Source organism: Anomaloglossus baeobatrachus, chromosome 2 (assembly GCF_048569485.1).
Source record: "Anomaloglossus baeobatrachus isolate aAnoBae1 chromosome 2, aAnoBae1.hap1, whole genome shotgun sequence".
Lineage (NCBI taxonomy): Eukaryota > Metazoa > Chordata > Amphibia > Anura > Aromobatidae > Anomaloglossus > Anomaloglossus baeobatrachus.
Window position 1 is genome coordinate 277,027,564 of NC_134354.1, and position 18,692 is coordinate 277,046,255.

Genomic DNA, 18,692 nt, shown 5'->3' on the forward strand with positions numbered 1-18,692 from the left:
GGTATTGATAATGTTTTTAACTTCAGTAGGTTAGGGACTGTCTCAGATGGGTACACCGTGACGAGGTGAGACAGCTTTTTACCTTTTTGCAAAAATGCATACACTAAGTACCCTGTTATTAAGCACTTGCAATTTATTTATTTATAGTCAGGGTATTTTTCATGCAATTTTCTCCTTGGTTTTTTTCTAGTCTTGAGGCTGCAATTCACATGCTTAATGTTGCATGTTTACTGAACATTGTTTCAGCTCAGTTTTTTTTGTGTTTTTTTTTTTTTGTGTTTTTTTTTTTTGTGTTTTTTGTATGTTGTCTTGCTTTTTTGCAAGTTGGGGGCGCAGCCCTCCTAATACTGAGACTGAACAACTAATTGCGTCTCACTTCACTGTGTATTTAATCTGGGACACAGCTGACCACTTGCCACCATTCATATTGGAGTTTGACATGACACAAGTCAGGTATTGATAATGTTTTTAACTTCAGTAGGTTAGGGACTGTCTCAGATGGGTACACCGTGACGAGGTGAGACAGCTTTTTACCTTTTTGCAAAAATGTATACACTAAGTACCCTGTTATTAAGCACTTGCAATTTATTTATTTATAGTCAGGGTATTTTTCATGCAATTTTCTCCTTGGTTTTTTTCTTGTCTTGAGGCTGCAATTCACATGCTTAATGTTGCATGTTTACTGAACATTGTTTCAGCTCAGTTTTTTTTGTGTTTTTTGTATGTTGTCTTGCTTTTTTGCAAGTTGGGGGCGCAGCCCTCCTAATACTGAGACTGAACAACTAATTGCGTCTCACTTCACTGTGTATTTAATCTGGGACACAGCTGACCACTTGCCACCATTCATATTGGAGTTTGACATGACACAAGTCAGGTATTGATAATGTTTTTAACTTCAGTAGGTTAGGGACTGTCTCAGATGGGTACACCGTGACGAGGTGAGACAGCTTTTTACCTTTTTGCAAAAATGTATACACTAAGTACCCTGTTATTAAGCACTTGCAATTTATTTATTTATAGTCAGGGTATTTTTCATGCAATTTTCTCCTTGGTTTTTTTATATTGAATTTAGTAGGAGCAATGTACCAAACCAGTGAAACGAACCATGCTGTTCTGGCTCTGTACACTGCTTCTCTCAGGTTCAAACTGATTGTTACATTCACTGCTTATTCACCGAGTAGTACAAAGCTGAAATGACAAAAAGGCGCATATGGTGTACCAGATAAAGGAATTAACAGAACGATTATTTAATCTAAATAAGCAGCTTGCAACACTCAGGAGTATTGCAAACCCGGAGAGGAGTTTAGAACTCACTGAGCTTTCTCTGACTATTGCCAGTTATATGGAGGAGGGTGGAGGTGGGGAAGATCAGGACCCAGAGGTAGGTAGCTGGGTAACCGTTAGAAGAAGAGGTAGGGGAAAAAATGTAAGGGAGCCTAACCCTGAATTGGCACAACCTAGTAAATATGCCTGTTTGGCTGCTATTAGGAATGAAGGGCCAGGACTAGGATCACTACAGCAGGATGTTGCTCCTAGCAACCCGGAAAACGACTGCTGTAGGAAGGAGGGAAATAGGAGTGCAGCAAAGGTCAGACAGATGTTGGTGGTAGGGGACTCAATAATTAGGCGGAGAGACAGGGTCATCTGTCGCCGAGACCGTGAATGCCGAACAGTGTATTGTCTGCTCGGGTTTGGCATATTGCTGCTCGGATAGACAGATTGCTGGGTGGGGCTGGGGAAAACCCAGCAGGCATGATGCACATTGATACTACTGACAAAGTTAGAGGCAGGTGGAAGGTCCTTAAAAATGATTACAGGTAACTAGGAGAGAAGCTGAAGTCCAGGACCTCCAAGGTGCTAATTTCAGAAATACTACCTGTGCCACGAGCGTCCCTAGAAAGACAGCGGTAGCTTAGGGAGATAAATACGTGGCTTAGAAATTGGTGCAGGAAGGAAGGGTTCGGGTTCATGGAGAACTGGGCCGACTTATCAATCGGCTACAGGCTCTGCGGTAGGGACGGGCTGCACCTCAATGGGGAGGGTGCAGCTGTGCTGGGGGAGAAAATGGTCAGACGGATGGAGGAGCTTTTAAACTAGGATCTGGGGGGCAGTGGAGCAAATAAGGGGATAGATAGAGCAGATAGAGACAGTGAAATGGTAGGAGTCAATGAAGGATTAGGGGCGACAGGGACATGCAAGAAACGTAGGGAGGCTAGGAGTAATAATTGTGTTAATAGTATTAAATGTCTTCTGGCAAACGCAAGAAGTCTTGCAAACAAAATGAATGCATTAGAGACTCTTATATCAACCATGGATTATGATGTGGTGGGCATTACAGAAACCTGGCTGGATGAAAGCCATGCCTGGGTGACAAACTTAGAAGGTTATACTACATTCAGGAAGTACAGGAAAGACAAAAGAGGTGGTGGGGTGTGTATATTTATCAAATCTAACCTAAAACCTGCGTTGAATGATGACATTGGGGGGAACTGCAACAATGTAGTGTCAGTATGGGTAAAAGTACATGGAGTGGGGAATAATGGAAAAATGCTAATTGGAGTTTGCTATAAGCCAGCTAACATACCTGAACAAATAGAGGGTGAAATGCTGGAACAAATTGAAAAGGCAGCTAATAAAAATAATAATAATAATAATAATCGGGTTCTTATTATGGGGGATTTCAACTATCCAGACATTCAGTGGGACATAGAATCTTCTGGTTGTGCTAAAAGCTGTAAGTTCTTATCTACAATTCAAGACAATTACTTCTCTCAGATGGTAGATGAACCGACCAGGGAGATAATTTGGTAGATCTGGTCCTGTCAAATAGACCAGATACAATTTCAGATCTATAGGTCTGGGAGCACTTGGGCAATAGCGATCATAATATGGTAAGCTTCAAAGTAATATTCAATAGAACATTTCAAAGGGGAAATGCTAAAACCTGGAATTTTAGGAAAGCTGATTTCAACAACTTAAGGGAAGAGCTTAAATGTGTAGATTGGGACAAAGTCATGGTAACTGGGGATATTGAACATAACTGGGGTAAGTTTAAGGATATACTCCTAGAGTCCAGTAAAAAACTTATATACTCTGGTAATAAAATATCCAGGAATAAAAAGAAACCACTATGGATATATAAGACTGTACAAAGTATAATAAAACAAAAACAAAGGACGATAAAAATCTTAAAGGCTGAGAATACAGAAATAGCATTTCAGAAGTATAAAGATAAAAATAGGAAATGCAAAAAAGAAATCAAACAATCAAAATTAGCTACTGAAACAAAAATCGCCAAGGACATTAAAATAAATCCCAAAATCTTTTATAAATACATTAATGCAAAAAGGAAAAGAAAGGATAGCATCGGCCCCTTAAAATATAATAACAAGTTAGTTATAGAGGACAAACAAAAGACTGAGATATTAAACAGGCACTTCTCATCAGTGTTCACCAAGGAGCAGACTGTTCCAGGGATCATTCAACAAGTGAAAAATCAAAGTTCACCACCCTATATACCGTATTTTTATAAGACGCACTTTTGTTTCCCCAAATTTTGGGGGAAGTAGGGGGTGCGTCTTATAATCCGAATATACGGATTATATACTGCAGGGTCCAGGGGAGGTGGGGGCCGCTCTGGAGCCGTGCTGGAGGCTTCTGGGGGGGCTGGTGGAGGCTAGTAGAGGCAGGTGAAAGCTGCGGGCGGCAGCGTTAAATCTCCTGCTCCCGCTCATATAATATGCACAGCCGCTGTCCATCACCGTGGTCCTGAAACCGCACCATGGTGATGGGCTGGGGGAGCGGCGCATATTGTATCTGCCTGTGTTTCCTTTCGATCGCACATACCCCCCTATGTTACCTATGGCCCCCATGCTGCTGCCAATAGTAAAATAAAAAACTCTTTCCTTACCTCCTCCTGTGTGTCTCCCTGGTCTCCCTCCTGCTGCTGTGATCAGGCACACAGAGATATCTCTCTGTTGTGCCGATCACATGATCGCACCGAGAACCAGGAAGTAGGAAGTGCAGGAGAAAGGAGGAGCTCAACCCCACTAAGGGAGATACGAGGCAGGCAGTGCTGGAGAAGGTAAGGAAAGTTTATTTTACTAAAAGCAGCAGCATGGGGGCGATATCTAACACAGGGTGATGTGTGCCAGCCACAGTGGGCCATGTGCCAGCCACAGTGGTCCGTGTGCCAGCCACAGTGGGCCGTGTGCCAGCCACAGGGGGCCATGTGCCAGCCATAGGGGCCATGTGCCAGCCACAGGGGGCCATGTGCCAGCCATAGAGGACGTGTGCCAGCCATAGGGGACATGTGGCATCACTGGGGGCCGTGTGATAGCCACAGAGGGCTGTGTGCCAGCCATAGGGGACATGTGGCATCACTGGGGGCCGTGTGCCAGCCATAGGGGCCGTGTGCCAGCCATAGGGAACGTGTGCCAGCAATAGGGGACATGTGGCATCACTGGGGGCTGTGCGCCAGCTACAGGGGGCTGTGTGTTAGCCATAGGGGCCGTGTGCCAGCCTTAGAGGACATGTGGCATCACTGGGGCATGTGTGCCAGCATAAGGGTGCTATATTCAATATAAGGTGGCCATATCCAGATTAAGCGGGCTAATTTTAGGATGGGGGCTATGAGGGACATATACCCTATATGATTTGTTAAACGGACACTGGCATTATAAGACGTACCCCATTTATTAAAAAATTCTCTATTCCTTCACCAAATTTGGGGGTGCGTCTTATAATCAGGTGCGTCTTATAAAGCGAAAAATACGGTAATTAATTTAACACAAGAAGAAGTACATATTGAAGGAAAAAGGGTTTGGGACTCAGCACCAATGCAGTAATATAAAACTTGGAACTTTATTAGAAAATCTAAAACGAATGTACACAGGTCATCCAAAAAATCGCCATGCGATTTGCCTAGCGGCTTTACACATTTCGGACAAACAGGGGAAATTAAAAGCAGTCCTTAGTCATAAGCATACAATCAATATTGGCTACTGCAGAACCCAAGGTTGACATTGATTGTATATAGAAATAGAAGGAGTTAATACATCCTGGAAGAGGAAGGACAATCGTTGAAGATCAGTAGGGATAAAACATGTGGTTTTTTATTGTTCAACGCGTTTCATAGTCATCATAAGGAATCACTGGTTATTCGCCAAAGCAGGGAGACGCTTATTCTTCCTCAGTCTCCAACACTGTCTGCACTAAACTGCAGCCACCGGCTGGTGCCGCCATCCTACTTGACATAGAACAGTCAGCTAAATAGCAGCTGTCCAGCTGAAATGTGATGCTGCTCATGGTGCTTAGCTCCTGTACATGATGTTACAAGCTCTAGCCACAGCCTATATACAAAAAACTCTGGGTGAGAATACCATAAAAAATATATCTTTATTTATGTATTAAGAATAAAACACCATTAAAAAGCAATAGAGAAGTAAAAACAGAACAAAAACCCAAATTGGTAATACATAAGTAGAATAAAAAATTGAATTTAAATATAATTTCTGCAGTCTATTTGCATAGAACTATACATACCGTGTTTTTTTAAAATAAACCCTCCCCAAAAATAAGCCCTAGCAGGGATTTTAAGCATTTTTCTAGCAAGGCTTAAATATAAACCATCCCCCGAAAATAAGCCCTAGTAGCGGTTCAATAATGAAGTGTCCGTGCAGCTAAAAAAGTTAAAGATACTGCAGGATACTTCATTATAGAAAGCGGACATCCTGCAATCACACTCACCAGACGCTGAGCGGTAGGACCTGCAGTGATCGCACCCCGACACACATCACATTACACACACAATCACACATCACATCATACACACAATCACACATCACATCACTAGAGATGAGCGAACCGGTCACGATTCGGCTCGAGTTCGGTTCGCCGAACGGGCGTCTCGTTCGACGAACGTTCGACGAACCGAACTCGAACCGCATAGGAAACAATAGGAGGCAATCACAAACACATAAAAACACATTATAAATGTACACATACAGTTAATAAACATTGCCATAACACTTACCGGTCCCCGCGATCCCTCCTGCACTCTGTATCCTGCCGCTATTCCATCCGATGATCGCTGAATCCTTCCGGTAACCAGCACTGCCAGCAGTGATGCAGGACCTATCGTGACGTGAAAAATAGCTATGTGACCAGTCACGTGCCTGTTATCTCATTGGCTACAGACTGGTCACATGACTATGACGCGTCATGTAGGACCTGTCATTGCATCTCTCTGTTACACGGTGCACGTTTGTGTATCGCCGTGTACCGGCGACATGCTCTAGCTCGACTCCTCGCTCTGCTTCCCCGTTCCCTTAAGGTACCGTCACACTAAGCGACGCTCCAGCGATCCCACTAGCAACCTGACCTGGCAGGGATCGCTGCAGCGTCGCTGCACGGGTTGCTGGTGAGCTGTCACACAGGCAGATCTCACCAGCAACCAGTGACCAGCCCACAGCCAGCAGCACACGTGGAAGCGATGCTGCGCTTGGTAACTAAGGTAAATATCGGGTAACCAACCCGATATTTACCTTGGTTACCAGTGCACACCGCTTAGCGCTGGATCCCTGCACTCCTAGTTACAGTACACAGCGGGTTAATTTAACCCGATGTGTAGTCTGGCTATGTGTGCAGGAGGCTGGCACTGGCAGCGTGAGAGTGGCGGACGCTGGTAACTACAGTAAACATTGGGTAACCAAGGAAAGGGCTTCTGGGTTACCCGATGTTTACCGTAGTTACCAGTGTCCGCAGAAGCCGGCTCCTGACCGGCCGACACAGCCGGTCAATCACGGAGATCACCGTTGCCATAGCAACGCGCTTGGTAGCAGTGACGGGGACGTCCCGCTACCAGCACGCAGCGGCACCGGAATCACGTGATCGGAGCAGCGTTGCTATGGCAACCCGTGCCACCGCTTACAGCCGGTAGCCTGTGGTCACTCTCACAGAGTGATTTCTGCACAGAGCACAGCGTCTTCCCCCATGCAGCTGTGCTGTCTGATGGAGCAGAGCTGCATGTGTTGAAGGGGAAAGAAGACAGAAGAGCAGGATCGTGGAGGGGTGACAGGGGGTAATAAAGATGGAGTCTCTAATGTGTCTGTGTATTTTTTTCTATTAAAGTATTTTTTCTCTGTGTGGTGTTTTTTTTAACCCTTTATTGGAGATTCTTAATGGCCGGGTCAAACGTGCCTGACATTAAGAATCTCTAGCTTAATACTGGCTAGTAAAACAAAGCCAGTATTAACTCATGATTACCCAACAAGCCACCCGTCTCCAGGGCTGTTGGAAGAGTTAGATACAGCGCCAGATGATGGCGCTTTATGAGAGCGACATTTTCTGGGGCGACTGCGGACTGCAATTCGCAGCAGAGGGGCCCAGAAACCTCGGGCTAACCTGTGCTGTGGATTCCAATCCCCAGCTGTCTAGTTGTACCCGGCTGGACACAAAAATGGGGCGAAGCCTACTTCGTTTTTGTTTTTTTTAATTATTTCATAAAATTCATGAATTAATTAAAAAAAGGGCTTCCCTGTATTTTTAGTTCCCAGCTGCGTACAAATAGGCAGCTGGGGGTTGGGGGCAGTCCGTACCTGCCTGCTGTACCTGGCTAGCATACAAAAATATGGCGAAGCGCACGTCATTTTTTTTTGGAGTTTTTTGGCAAAAAATATAAAAAATGCTTCCCTGGATTTTCCATTGCCAGTGAAGGTAACACCAAGCAGTGGGGGTTAGCAGCCAGTAGCTGCTTGGATTACCCTTAGCTAGCAATACAAAAAATGCAGCGGGAGCCCATATATATTTTTTTTAATTATTTATTTAAATAACTAAAAACAAAAAGGGCTTCCCTGTATTTTGATTGCCTGACATGACAGTGCTGTAAAAATAAATCTTTAAAAAAAATGACGTAGCGCTCCGCGGTATTTTTGATTCTCAGTGCAGATAATGCAGACAGCTACGGGTTGCCACCCCCATCTGCCTGGCGTTACTTTGGCTGGCAATCAAAATACAGGGAAGCCCATTAATTTTTTTTATTTAAAAAATAGTTAAAAAAAAAATGATGTTGGGTCCCCCCATTTTTGATAGCCAGCTAGGGTAAAGCAGACGGCTGTAGCCTGAAAACCACAGCTGGCAGCTTTACCGTGGTTGGGGATCCAATGTGGAGGTCACCCCAGGCTCTTTTTTTTATAATTATTTTATAAATAATAATAATTACAAAAAAAAAGTAGGGTCCCCTCCAAATTGGATCACCAGCCAAGGTAAAGCGGACAGCTGTGGTCTGGTATTCTCAGGGTGGGAAGGTCCATAGTTATTGGGCCTTCACAGCCTAAAAATAGCAGGCCGCAGGTGCCCCAGAAGTGGCGCATGCACTAGATGCGCCACTCCTGGCGCTTCACCCCAGCTCATCCCGCGCCCTGGTGCAGTGGCAAACGGGGTAATAAATGCAGTTGATACTAGTTGTAAAGTCACCTGACATCAAGCCCAGCAGTTTGTGATGTCATGGCGTCTATCAGATACCCGACATTATAAACTGTCAGTACTAACAAAAAAAATCGACAAAAAAAATGTATTTGAAAGAAAACTCCTCAAAACATTCCCTCTTTCACAAATTTATTGTAAGGAAAAAATGGGAACGTATCCCCCATTTTCTAGGAGTGCAGACCCTCCATGTGAGGAGTGTGGGTGCAATGAATCTGCACCCACTCTCCCTGGGTCCACAGCAGCAGAGTCCATGTCGTAACGGTTGCTACCAAAGCTGCAATGCCCTGCTCATGAGGTAAGGGGATGCCTAATCAGGAGAACTATTCTACACTTCCAAATATTGGTATTTGCTGATATTATTGCTATTCCACCTACTATATATTGGGGATAGGATCTTGGAGATGGAATACCCCATTAAGGTAAGTTATCCAGCTGAATGAATACTAAACAACAGAGCTCGCTATTTAGATGTGTTTTCTTGTGGCGTATAACGGACTCTCATGTTTGGTAGTCATTCAGCAGGGCAACTATAAAATCAAATGCCTCCATTTGGAAATGTAGTATATAGCTCTCCTGATCAACTATGTTCCTTACCTCATGAGCAGGGCATTGCAGTAATAATAATAATTTATTCATTTATTTAGCGCTATTAATTCCATAGCGCTTTGCATACATTGCGAACACTGTCCCCATTGGGGCTCACAATCTAAATTCCCTATCTGTATGTCTTTGGAGTGTGGGAGGAAACCCACGCAAACACGGGGAGAACATACAAACTCCTTGCAGATGGTGTCCTTGGTGGGAATTGAACCCAGGACTTCAGCGCTGCAAGACTGCAGTGCTAACCACTAAGCCACCACAAGACTGCAGTGCTAACCACTGAGCCACCGTGCCGCCCATTTAGCTTACAGATGCATAACCACCACTCACTGTGTCTGAACACAGGAACTTGAGCTGACAGCCGCTCTGTGCATGCGGCAGCATCTATTGTGAAGGAGAGGGCCGCGGGGGATCAACGCTGCACAGGTACCGTGGGACACCGGGGAACACCGGTGGGGTTATAGGGGGTGACCTGGCAGGGCCTGGGGAGGAGTTTTCTGTCGCATGTGTCATGGCACATGCGACAGAAATCAGAGGAGTAGGGTGAATGCGGCCGGCGCGCTGCTGTGCGCACGGCCATCTTGGATTTCTGGGAGGGCATCAGGGGGGGCACTTTGGCGACACCGGGGGACCGGAGGGGACCGGGTAGGAGATTTATCATGTTTGTTCATGCCAGATGGGAGATAAATAAATTTTTACCGACACTGTCATTTACTGTAACGTGATCATCGGTGTACGGTGTATACCTGTGATCACGTGAGCGGGGACCGGAAAAAACTTCCTGAATCAGGATCTCCAGGGTCTCAGCTACGCCTGAAACCCCGGAGATTTTCTGACGCTGGGGGGCGCTATTCACTTATTTCTGCCTGCTGTTTATAAACTGCAGATCAGAATAAGGCTACATTAACACGACCGATCCATTTTTGCAGTCTGCAAAAAACAGTCCGTTTTTTTTCACGGGTGCATCCGTATGGCATCCGTTTCCGTTCCGTAGACGGTCCGTATGTCATCTGTTTGTCATCCGTGTGCCTTCCATTTTTTTTGCGTACTGCAAAAAAACTGAAGGAGGGAAAATACATAAATTTACCCAGGATCCATAGCTTCAACCTACATATTCACTCCAATGCCATTTTCTACTGCTTTTCACAGCGTAGAGCGCTCTGGTGATTTTCTTGTGCTTATACACTTCATATCAGTCTTTTCTGTCATTATAATGGCAGAAAGACACATAATTTCCCACTCTCCTGCATTTTGTAATTTTGCACCCTTTGGTGCCTTTCATGTGGCACTAAGGGGTGCTTAGCTTTGTATTTAGCCAAAAAAATTAAAAAAAAAAATGACGTAGGGTTCCCCCTATTTTCGCAGCCAGCTAGGGTAAAGCAGACGGCTGCAGCCTGCAGACCACAGCTGGCAGCTTCACCTTGGCTGGTAATCCAAAACTGAGGCACCCCACGCTGTTATTTTAAATTAAATAAATAATTAAAAAAAAAACGTAGGGGTCCCCCCAAAATTGGATCACCAGCCAAGGTAAAGCAGACAGCTGGGGTCTGATATTCTCAGACTAGGGAGGTTCATGGTTATTGGACTCTCCCCAGCCTAAAAATAGCAGGCCGCAGCCGCCCCAGAAGTGGCGCATCCATTAGATGCGCCAACCCTGGTGCTTCGCCCCAGCTCATCCCGTGCCCTGGTGCGGTGGCAAACGGGGTAATATATGGGGTTAATACCAGATGTGTAATGTCACCTGGCACCAAGCCCTGGGGTTGGTGAGGTCAGGCGTCTATCAGATCACCAACCCAGTCAGTAATAAAAAAAGATAGACGACAAACACATTTTTATTTGAAAAAACACTCCCCAATACATTCCCTCTTTAACCAATTTATTAGAAAGAAAAACAAATCCAGGTCTGGTGTAATCCAAGGGGTTGCCATGACGATCCACACTGTCCCAGTCAATGAAGAGCAGGATGTTCCCCATTGGCTGGGAGAGCAGTGCAGTGACCTGAGCTAACATCAATGGGTCAGCCCAGGTCACTGCAGGGGATGACAAGTGCTGCTGTCAGCGAGGTACATTACCTGCGCTGATCTCCTGCACACTGACTTCAATCATCTTCACAGCCAAGTATCGCGAGCGGCCCGTGACGTCACCGCTAGTCAGTCTCGGGTCGGAAGCGAGAGAAGATGATGTGACAAGCGGCGGCCATGGAGGACAGTGACAGCGCTGAGGTCGGGACTTCATCACCGCAGGTAAGCCAAGCGGGACCATGTATGCAAAGTGCCAGGTGGGCGGAGCCTAGCGGGGTAATGTGTGCAGAGTGCCAGGTGGGCGGAGCCTAGCGGGGTAATGTGTGCAGAGTGCCAGGTGGGCGGAGCCTAGCGGGGTAATGTGTGCAGAGTGCCAGGTGGGCGGAGCCTAGCGGGGTAATGTGTGCAGAGTGCAAGGTGGGCGGAGCCTAGCGGGACCATGTGTGCAGAGTGTCAGGTGGGCGGAGCCTAGCGGGACCATGTGTGCAGAGTGTCAGGTGGGCGGAGCCTAGCGGGACCATGTGTGCAGAATGTCAGGTGGGCGGAGCCTAGCGGGACCATGTGTGCAGAGTGCCAGGTGGGCGGAGCCTAGCGGGGTAATGTGTGCAGAGTGCCAGGTGGGCGGAGCCTAGCAGTGCCATGTGTGCAGAGTGCCAGGTGGGCGGAGCCTAGTGGGGTAATGTGTGCAGAGTGGCAGGTGGGCGGAGCCTAGCGGGACCATGTGTGCAGAGTGCCAGGTGGGTGGAGCCTAGCGGGGCCATGTGTGCAGAGTGTCAGGTGGCGGAGCCTAGCAGTGCCATGTGTGCAGAGTGTCAGGTAGGCGGAGCCTAGCGGGACCATGTGTGCAGAGTGTCAGGTGGGAGGAGCCTAGCGGGACCATGTGTGCAGAGTGCCAGGTGGGCGGAGCCTAGCGGGGTAATGTGTGCAGAGTGCTAGGTGGGCGGAGCCTAGCGGGACCATGTGTGCAGAGTGTCAGGTGGGTGGAGCCTAGTGGGACCATGTGTGCAGAGTGTCAGGTGGGCGGAGCCTAGTGGGACCATGTGTGCAGAGTGCGAGATGGGCGGAGCCTAGCGTGGTAATGTGTGCAGAGTGCCAGGTGGGCGGAGCCTAGCGGGGTAATGTGTGCAGAGTGCCAGGTGGGCGGAGCCTAGCAGTGCCACGTGTGCAGAGTGCCAGGTGGGCGGAGCCTAGCGGGGTAATGTGTGCAGAGTGCCAGGTGGGCGGAGCCTAGCAGCGCCATGTGTGCAGAGTGCCAGGTGGGCAGAGCCTAGCGGGACCATGTGTGCAGAGTGCCAGGTGGGCGGAGCCATGTGTGCTGGCGGCGGAGTGCGAAGTGGGTGGAGCCTAGCGGGGTCATGTGGCGCTGAGGACGTCAGTGTCGTGGACTGCATGGCTGGGGACAGGTGAGTGTGATTGTGTGTGTGTGTGTATGTATGTGTACATGCCGCGTGCAGGAGGGGGCGGAGCGAGCTGAGCGGGGAAGTGTCGGCTTCCTGCACACGTAACTAGGATAAATATCGGGTTACTAACCAAAGCGCTTTGCTTCGATACCCGATGCTTATCTTGGTTGCCAGCTTCTGGCAGGCTGCCAGCAATGGCTCCTGCACACTGTAGCTGTAAAAAGCCCTGCTTTTTGCTGCTAGAACCGTTCTCGAACGTAACTAGAACTATCGAACTTTAGCAAAAAGCTCGAGTTCTAGTTCGATCCAGAACACCAAAATCACTCGAACCACGAACTGGAGAACCGCGAACCGCGCTCAACTCTACACATCACACACACAATCTGCCTTCAGGTCGCTCACACACACTCACCACATCCAATGATACCGATCCTGAGAAGCCGTGCGGTGGAGCGCAGGGACCCGTGACTTCCTCCCATCCCTGCGGCCGGGGTAGATGCTAGAATGTACGGGCTCCTGACAGGTATAACTTAACGGACGCACTCTACCACTGGATGGATGGAGTGTGTGTGTGTGTTATCTGATGTGTGTGCATGAGTGTCTGTGTTATCAGTATGTGTGTGTGTCCGTCCAGCAGCAGGAGGCAGCGTGCAGCATACTTGCTGGCAGAGGCTGCCAGAGATCACAGGAACGACTTCAGAGTCTCCCGGGAAGGGGGGGGTGGGGTCTGTTTTTTTTGGGGGGGTAAACTTACCCCCAACTGTGTCTCTCCAAGAATAAGACCTCCTCCAAAAATAAGCCCTAGCGCTTTTTGGGGGGTAAAAAACTATAAAACAGTGTCTTATTTTTGGAAAAACATGTAGCATAAATACACATATCGCTAAATATGTATAATGTCATCAATACTATAATATGCAGCTGGGAAGAATGGATTAAGATAATGAACAATAGGTGACAACAGGATTACATGTACATCCAAGTGGAACAGTTTGGATAAGGATTACACATTCAAATAATGAACAATAGGTGTGTCACTTTGTACTCTAGGATGTCCTAAAGTACAGTGCTGTAACATAGTAGAGAGAAGATTCCTGAAACTACCTGAGAAGTAGTTAGCGGGTAAACCACTAGAGGGCTTTAGAGTGGAGAAACTGTATGAGCAGAGTATTCCCTAACAGAGGTAATAGTAGTCAAGCCCACCAGATGGCAGTAGAATAGTCAGGATGTCGGATCACAACATGAGGTCTTGTAAATACACAGGGTCAAAGCAAAACTTAGTCAGGTGGAAGCAAGGAGTCGGTAGGCGGGTATTCAAGAGCACAAAAGCGGGGATACAGATGAGCAGGGAACTGAAGGGTGACAGCGGGAGAGACACTGACAGGACAGGAACAGAGAACAGAGGAGGTCAACAACAGGTCAGGTGAACACGGAGGTCAGGAGGGGGCAGGGCAGGGCAAACAACAGGTCACTCACAAGTAGAATGCAGCAGAGCCTGAAATATCATTGATGTAGTTCTAGAGATGCAGTGCCATAATATAGTGGCCTGACCTCCGGAACGAGGATTAACCCCTAACGTGACCTGTGTCAGAGATGGGAAACTCGCAAAGGATCAGCCGCAGCTGAGCCAGGAGTAAATCATGACAAGGTGGCAGTAAAACTATATGCTTTTTCAAGCAGAGCAGTCTGATAAAAGACTGGTCATCAGTCATTACATAGAAGCCTAAATAAACCCAGCACTAAAGCTAAACTAAGAAAACAGTGATAATAAAAAATAGCTACAGGAGGGACCCCTTGACATGTGTTTTGCCATCTCGCTGCCTCAGAAGGGGCCTTTTTTACCTTATTACTTGCTCTACTTGGAAGTTCTGGATCTCAATTCTACAGTGTTGCTTTTGGGTCCTGGATAGAGATGGGTGAACCTCCAGATGCTTGGATTTGGCAGGTCCGGCTGGACTAAAAAAAAGTCCAGTTCGGAACTGTACATGAGCCTGAACATGAGCACGGAAACCAAACCTCATATAATTCATGGGGACCTGAACTTGTGTGCTGTAAAACGGTACTAGTAAGGGCTAGGGGGCTGCAAAGCAGGAGAATTATTCTTGCCCAGTCTCCGCTGTCACACTACTTCGAGGTCTGCTCATTAGTTCTCATGCATTTTTACTGCTTCCCCGCCTGCCCTCTGTGACAGTGTCTGTGACTGGTTGCAGTTAGATGCGTGGCGGCATCTGTGATTGGTTGTGGAGTGTGAAAATTAATAAGTAATTGGAAAAATTGAAACTGCAATCTGGATGTGCCAAGGAAAGTGCGGGAATTGTCACATCTAATGGAGGTGAAAATTCCGTGGCAATTGCAGGCTGCTATTTTTAGGCTGGGGGCCAAATAACTGTGGGCCTCCCCAGCCTGAGAATACTAACCCCCAACTGTCCGCTTCATCTTGGTTGGGTATCAAAATTGGAGGGACCGCATGCTGTTTTTTAACATTTTTATTTAAATAATTAAAAAAGCCGCATCGGGTCCCTCGTATTTAGATACACAGTTAAGATAACGCACACAGCTGTGGGCTGCAGCCTGTAGGTGTCTGCTTTATCTGAGCTGGGTAATAAAATATGGGGGACCCCACACCATTTTTTCTAAGTATTTATTTTTACACTCCACAACCAATCAAAGATGCCGACATGCCGGCAGTCTGACTATCACATAAGGTGTATAATCAAATATACTGCACACTCTTAATCTTCTGATTAATTAATTTTTTTTTAAATTTTTTTATTACTATATGAAAAAGAGCCAAAAACCGTGTAAGGGAGATTAACAACAATAGACAGATTTTTACTTTGATGTTTCGGCTAGAATGGCCTTGATCACAGAGTTTACTGTCGTTGGTGGTTCTGTGTATTATGAATCTATGAAGGCAGATAACCCGTGCAGAGCCATCTGCATATTCACACCTTAGACACTGAACCACTGATGACAGTTAACGCTTTTGGGGCCTGTCTGCCTTCATAGATTCATAATACACAGAACCACCGACAGTAAACTCTGTGATCAAGACTATTCTGGCCGAAACGTCAGAGTAAAAATCTGTTGATTGTTGTTCATCTCCCTAGCACGGTTTTAGGCTCTTTTTCATATAGTAATAAAAAAAATATTTTTTTTTCATTATTCAGCAGATTAAGAGTGTGCAGTGTATTTGATTATATTTCAAGGGGTTAGTAACCCAACTACTAGCACCTCGCTTTTTACAGTGTGCACGCCCTTTCTCATAGCTGTCACAGAAGGTTGGCGGGGAAAGCAGTGAATATACATTAGAGCTAATGAGCGGACACGGAAGTAGTGTGACAGGCGCACACAGAGACTCGATAAGTATAATTCTCCTGTTTTAATCATTATTTTGCTTACTTTTAACTTTTTTTTTATTTTTATCCGTGTGGCTGAACCCAAGCAGTAACAGGACTTCCCTGAGAAGACTGTGTTCGTGGTCCATGCACAGGCACTAGGTGTCTGGTACAGTACCAAACTGTAAAGTTCGGGTTCGCCCATCACTAGTCCTAGGTTCAAATTGTCTCTCCAGTAAAGGAGACAAACTCTAGCACAGCGCCACCTATTGGAAGTAGCGATCCTAAAAGTCACAAGTGGATTTTTGACAATCCTTTGCAATATGACTCAGGATATATAAGCCAGATCAGAATCCCAATTTGCAGACACGGTGTTTCGGGGTGCTTGCCCCTCGTCAGTGCAAAGTATGGGGGTGTCTGATCTGGCTCCTAGGTTCAAATTCCACCAAGAACAACATCTGCAAGGAGTTTTTATGTTCTTCCAGTGTTTGTGTAGGTTTCCTGTAGGTACTCTGGTTTCTTTACACACTCCAATAACAATATCGATAGGGAATTTAGATTGCGGAGAAATTTATGATGATGTTAAAAATTAAATATGTATTTTATAAGTAAACACTCTTCATACATACAGCACCATGGTGCTTTAGAAATATATGATAATATTAATATGGGCAAAGACAGCATTCCATCATTCATTTAAGAAACTACCCCGTTTATTACTATTTAGAAGCATAGGAACATTTTTTGTAATGTAATCTTTCCATGTAGCATATCAGTGTGCCCACAGAGTGAATATTACTGGTCTGACCCATCTAATGATGAGGTCCAACGACTGTAGGAATTCTCCAAAAGGTGCAGTAATTGAAGACCGTGTAAATACTACATACCACAAGTTATACTTTGTGCTGAACTGTTCCAGCCAGTTAAAGTATTACTCTCAAGCGGGCTTTACACGCTACGATATCGTTAATGAATTATCGTCGGGGTCACGGAGAGGTCGTCCTGAAACAAAAAATCGTTTTCTGCTTATTAGCGATGTTGTTCGTCGTTCCTGCGGCATCACACATCGCTGTGTGTGACACCGCAGGAGCGACGAAAATCTCCTTACCTGCCTCCACCGTCAATGAGGAAGGAAGGAGGTGGGCGGGATGTTACGTCCCACTCATCTCCGCCCCTCTGCTTCTATTGGACGCCTGCCGTGTGACTTCACTGTGACGCCGCACGAACCGCCCCCTTAGAAAGGAGACGGTTCGCCGGCCAGAGCAACGTCGCAGAGCAGGTATCTGCGTGTGACGGGGTTAAGCAAGGTTGTGCAGCACGGGCAGCAATTTGCCCGTGTCGCACAACCGACGGGGGCGGGTACGATCGCTTGCGATCTCGCTAGCGAGATCGCAGCGAGTAAAACCCGCTATAGACTAGGGTCACATGACCGTATTTTCTCCGTCCAAGAAAAAGTGATCCGATGATACTAATCAGATCTGTTCACAGTTTAATGAGAGTGGGATCTGTTTTTCTCAGATGTGGAAAAAAAATCTCCATCCTCTTTATTCTGTCAGCACTGTGACAACATCTGAGTGTGGTACGATTGTTTTTCACAGACATATAGACATAAATGGCCATCTGATATTTTGTCGGGTGGCACTCGGACTGAAAATATGTTCGCCTGCACAAGCCCTTAACAAGATGTGAGGCCATAACTGTGTTATTCAGAAGTGTGAACTGCATGGGAAAATGCTGTAAACTGAACCGGTAGGCTCATGGCACCTCAACTTCAACATATATTTTGCTTGCATTCATTTCAAAATTTCAAACATACAGCATGTTAGAGTACAATGAGCACATGGGTTCTGTGTTGGTATTTAATGATCTACATATGCACATGTCACTTTTTGTATTCTACTTTACATATTTTGCCTATTTGGCTTATCTGTAGTTTCTAATGTCCGATCATGGTACCCTCTTTATAAGAGCACGTTATGTATCCACACTAAAGGCCCCGTCACACACAGAGATAAATCTTTGGCAGATCTGTGGTTGCAGTGAAATCATGGACATATTGTTCCATTTGTACACAGCCGCAAACCTGGCACTGATTGTCCACAATTTCACTGCAACCACAGATCTACCGTAGATTTATCTCTGTGTGTGACAGGGCCTTAAGTCCCATCAATTTACCCCTGGTTCACTGTCTTTGTGTGAGCCCATCCTTTTACGTATTTTTTTTATATTCTTTTAAATTTAATTCAATTTGTGATACTTGCAAAAGTGCATGTACGGTACATTTAAGAAATTAAAAAAACAGCAATTCTTAAGATGTGGGTATTTAGTCCTTACCTTCCACTTAAAGTCATCATGACTATTGGAGCCTTTCATTGAAAAAGATTGCGATGCACTAAAAGACAGAAAGTTTAGATTAAAAATATAATATGTGCAACGATAAAAGTAAATTTTTACATAGTCCCATATTAAAAAATTGCTTGTAAAACATTACAATTTGTAGCACAATTTCATTTTTTTGTTGCCATTCATGGACAAAAAAATGTACTTTGTCCTAAACCCTTTGTAGCACAACAATCTTTTATATCTCTTATATAGATGTGTACTGTGGACATCACTTAAAATATGCACGTCACTGTTTTGAAAATTGTAGACAGGCGCATATCCATGAAGTATGACCAACAAAACAAAGAATACAACAGCTCTCTGTAAATGCTAAGACAGAAAAATATTGAAGATATGCAATTTAAAGGGAACCTGTCACCAGATTTGGCAATTATAAGCTGCGGCCACCACCACTGGGCTCTTATATACAGCATTCTAACATGCTGTATATAAGATCCCAGGCAGCT

The 18,692-nt window shown here is 45.8% G+C and overlaps 1 protein-coding gene across 1 annotated transcript in view; it reads right to left on the minus strand.

The window, feature by feature from the left end:
* KIF21B (kinesin family member 21B) overlaps positions 1-18,692 on the minus strand; it is a 411,687-nt gene that overhangs the window by 125,383 nt on the left and 267,612 nt on the right. Inside the window, exon 24 of the mRNA XM_075335818.1 lies at positions 18,178-18,235. Within this exon, the coding sequence (XP_075191933.1) occupies positions 18,178-18,235 (58 nt within the window). The remainder of the gene's footprint in view (positions 1-18,177; positions 18,236-18,692) is intronic.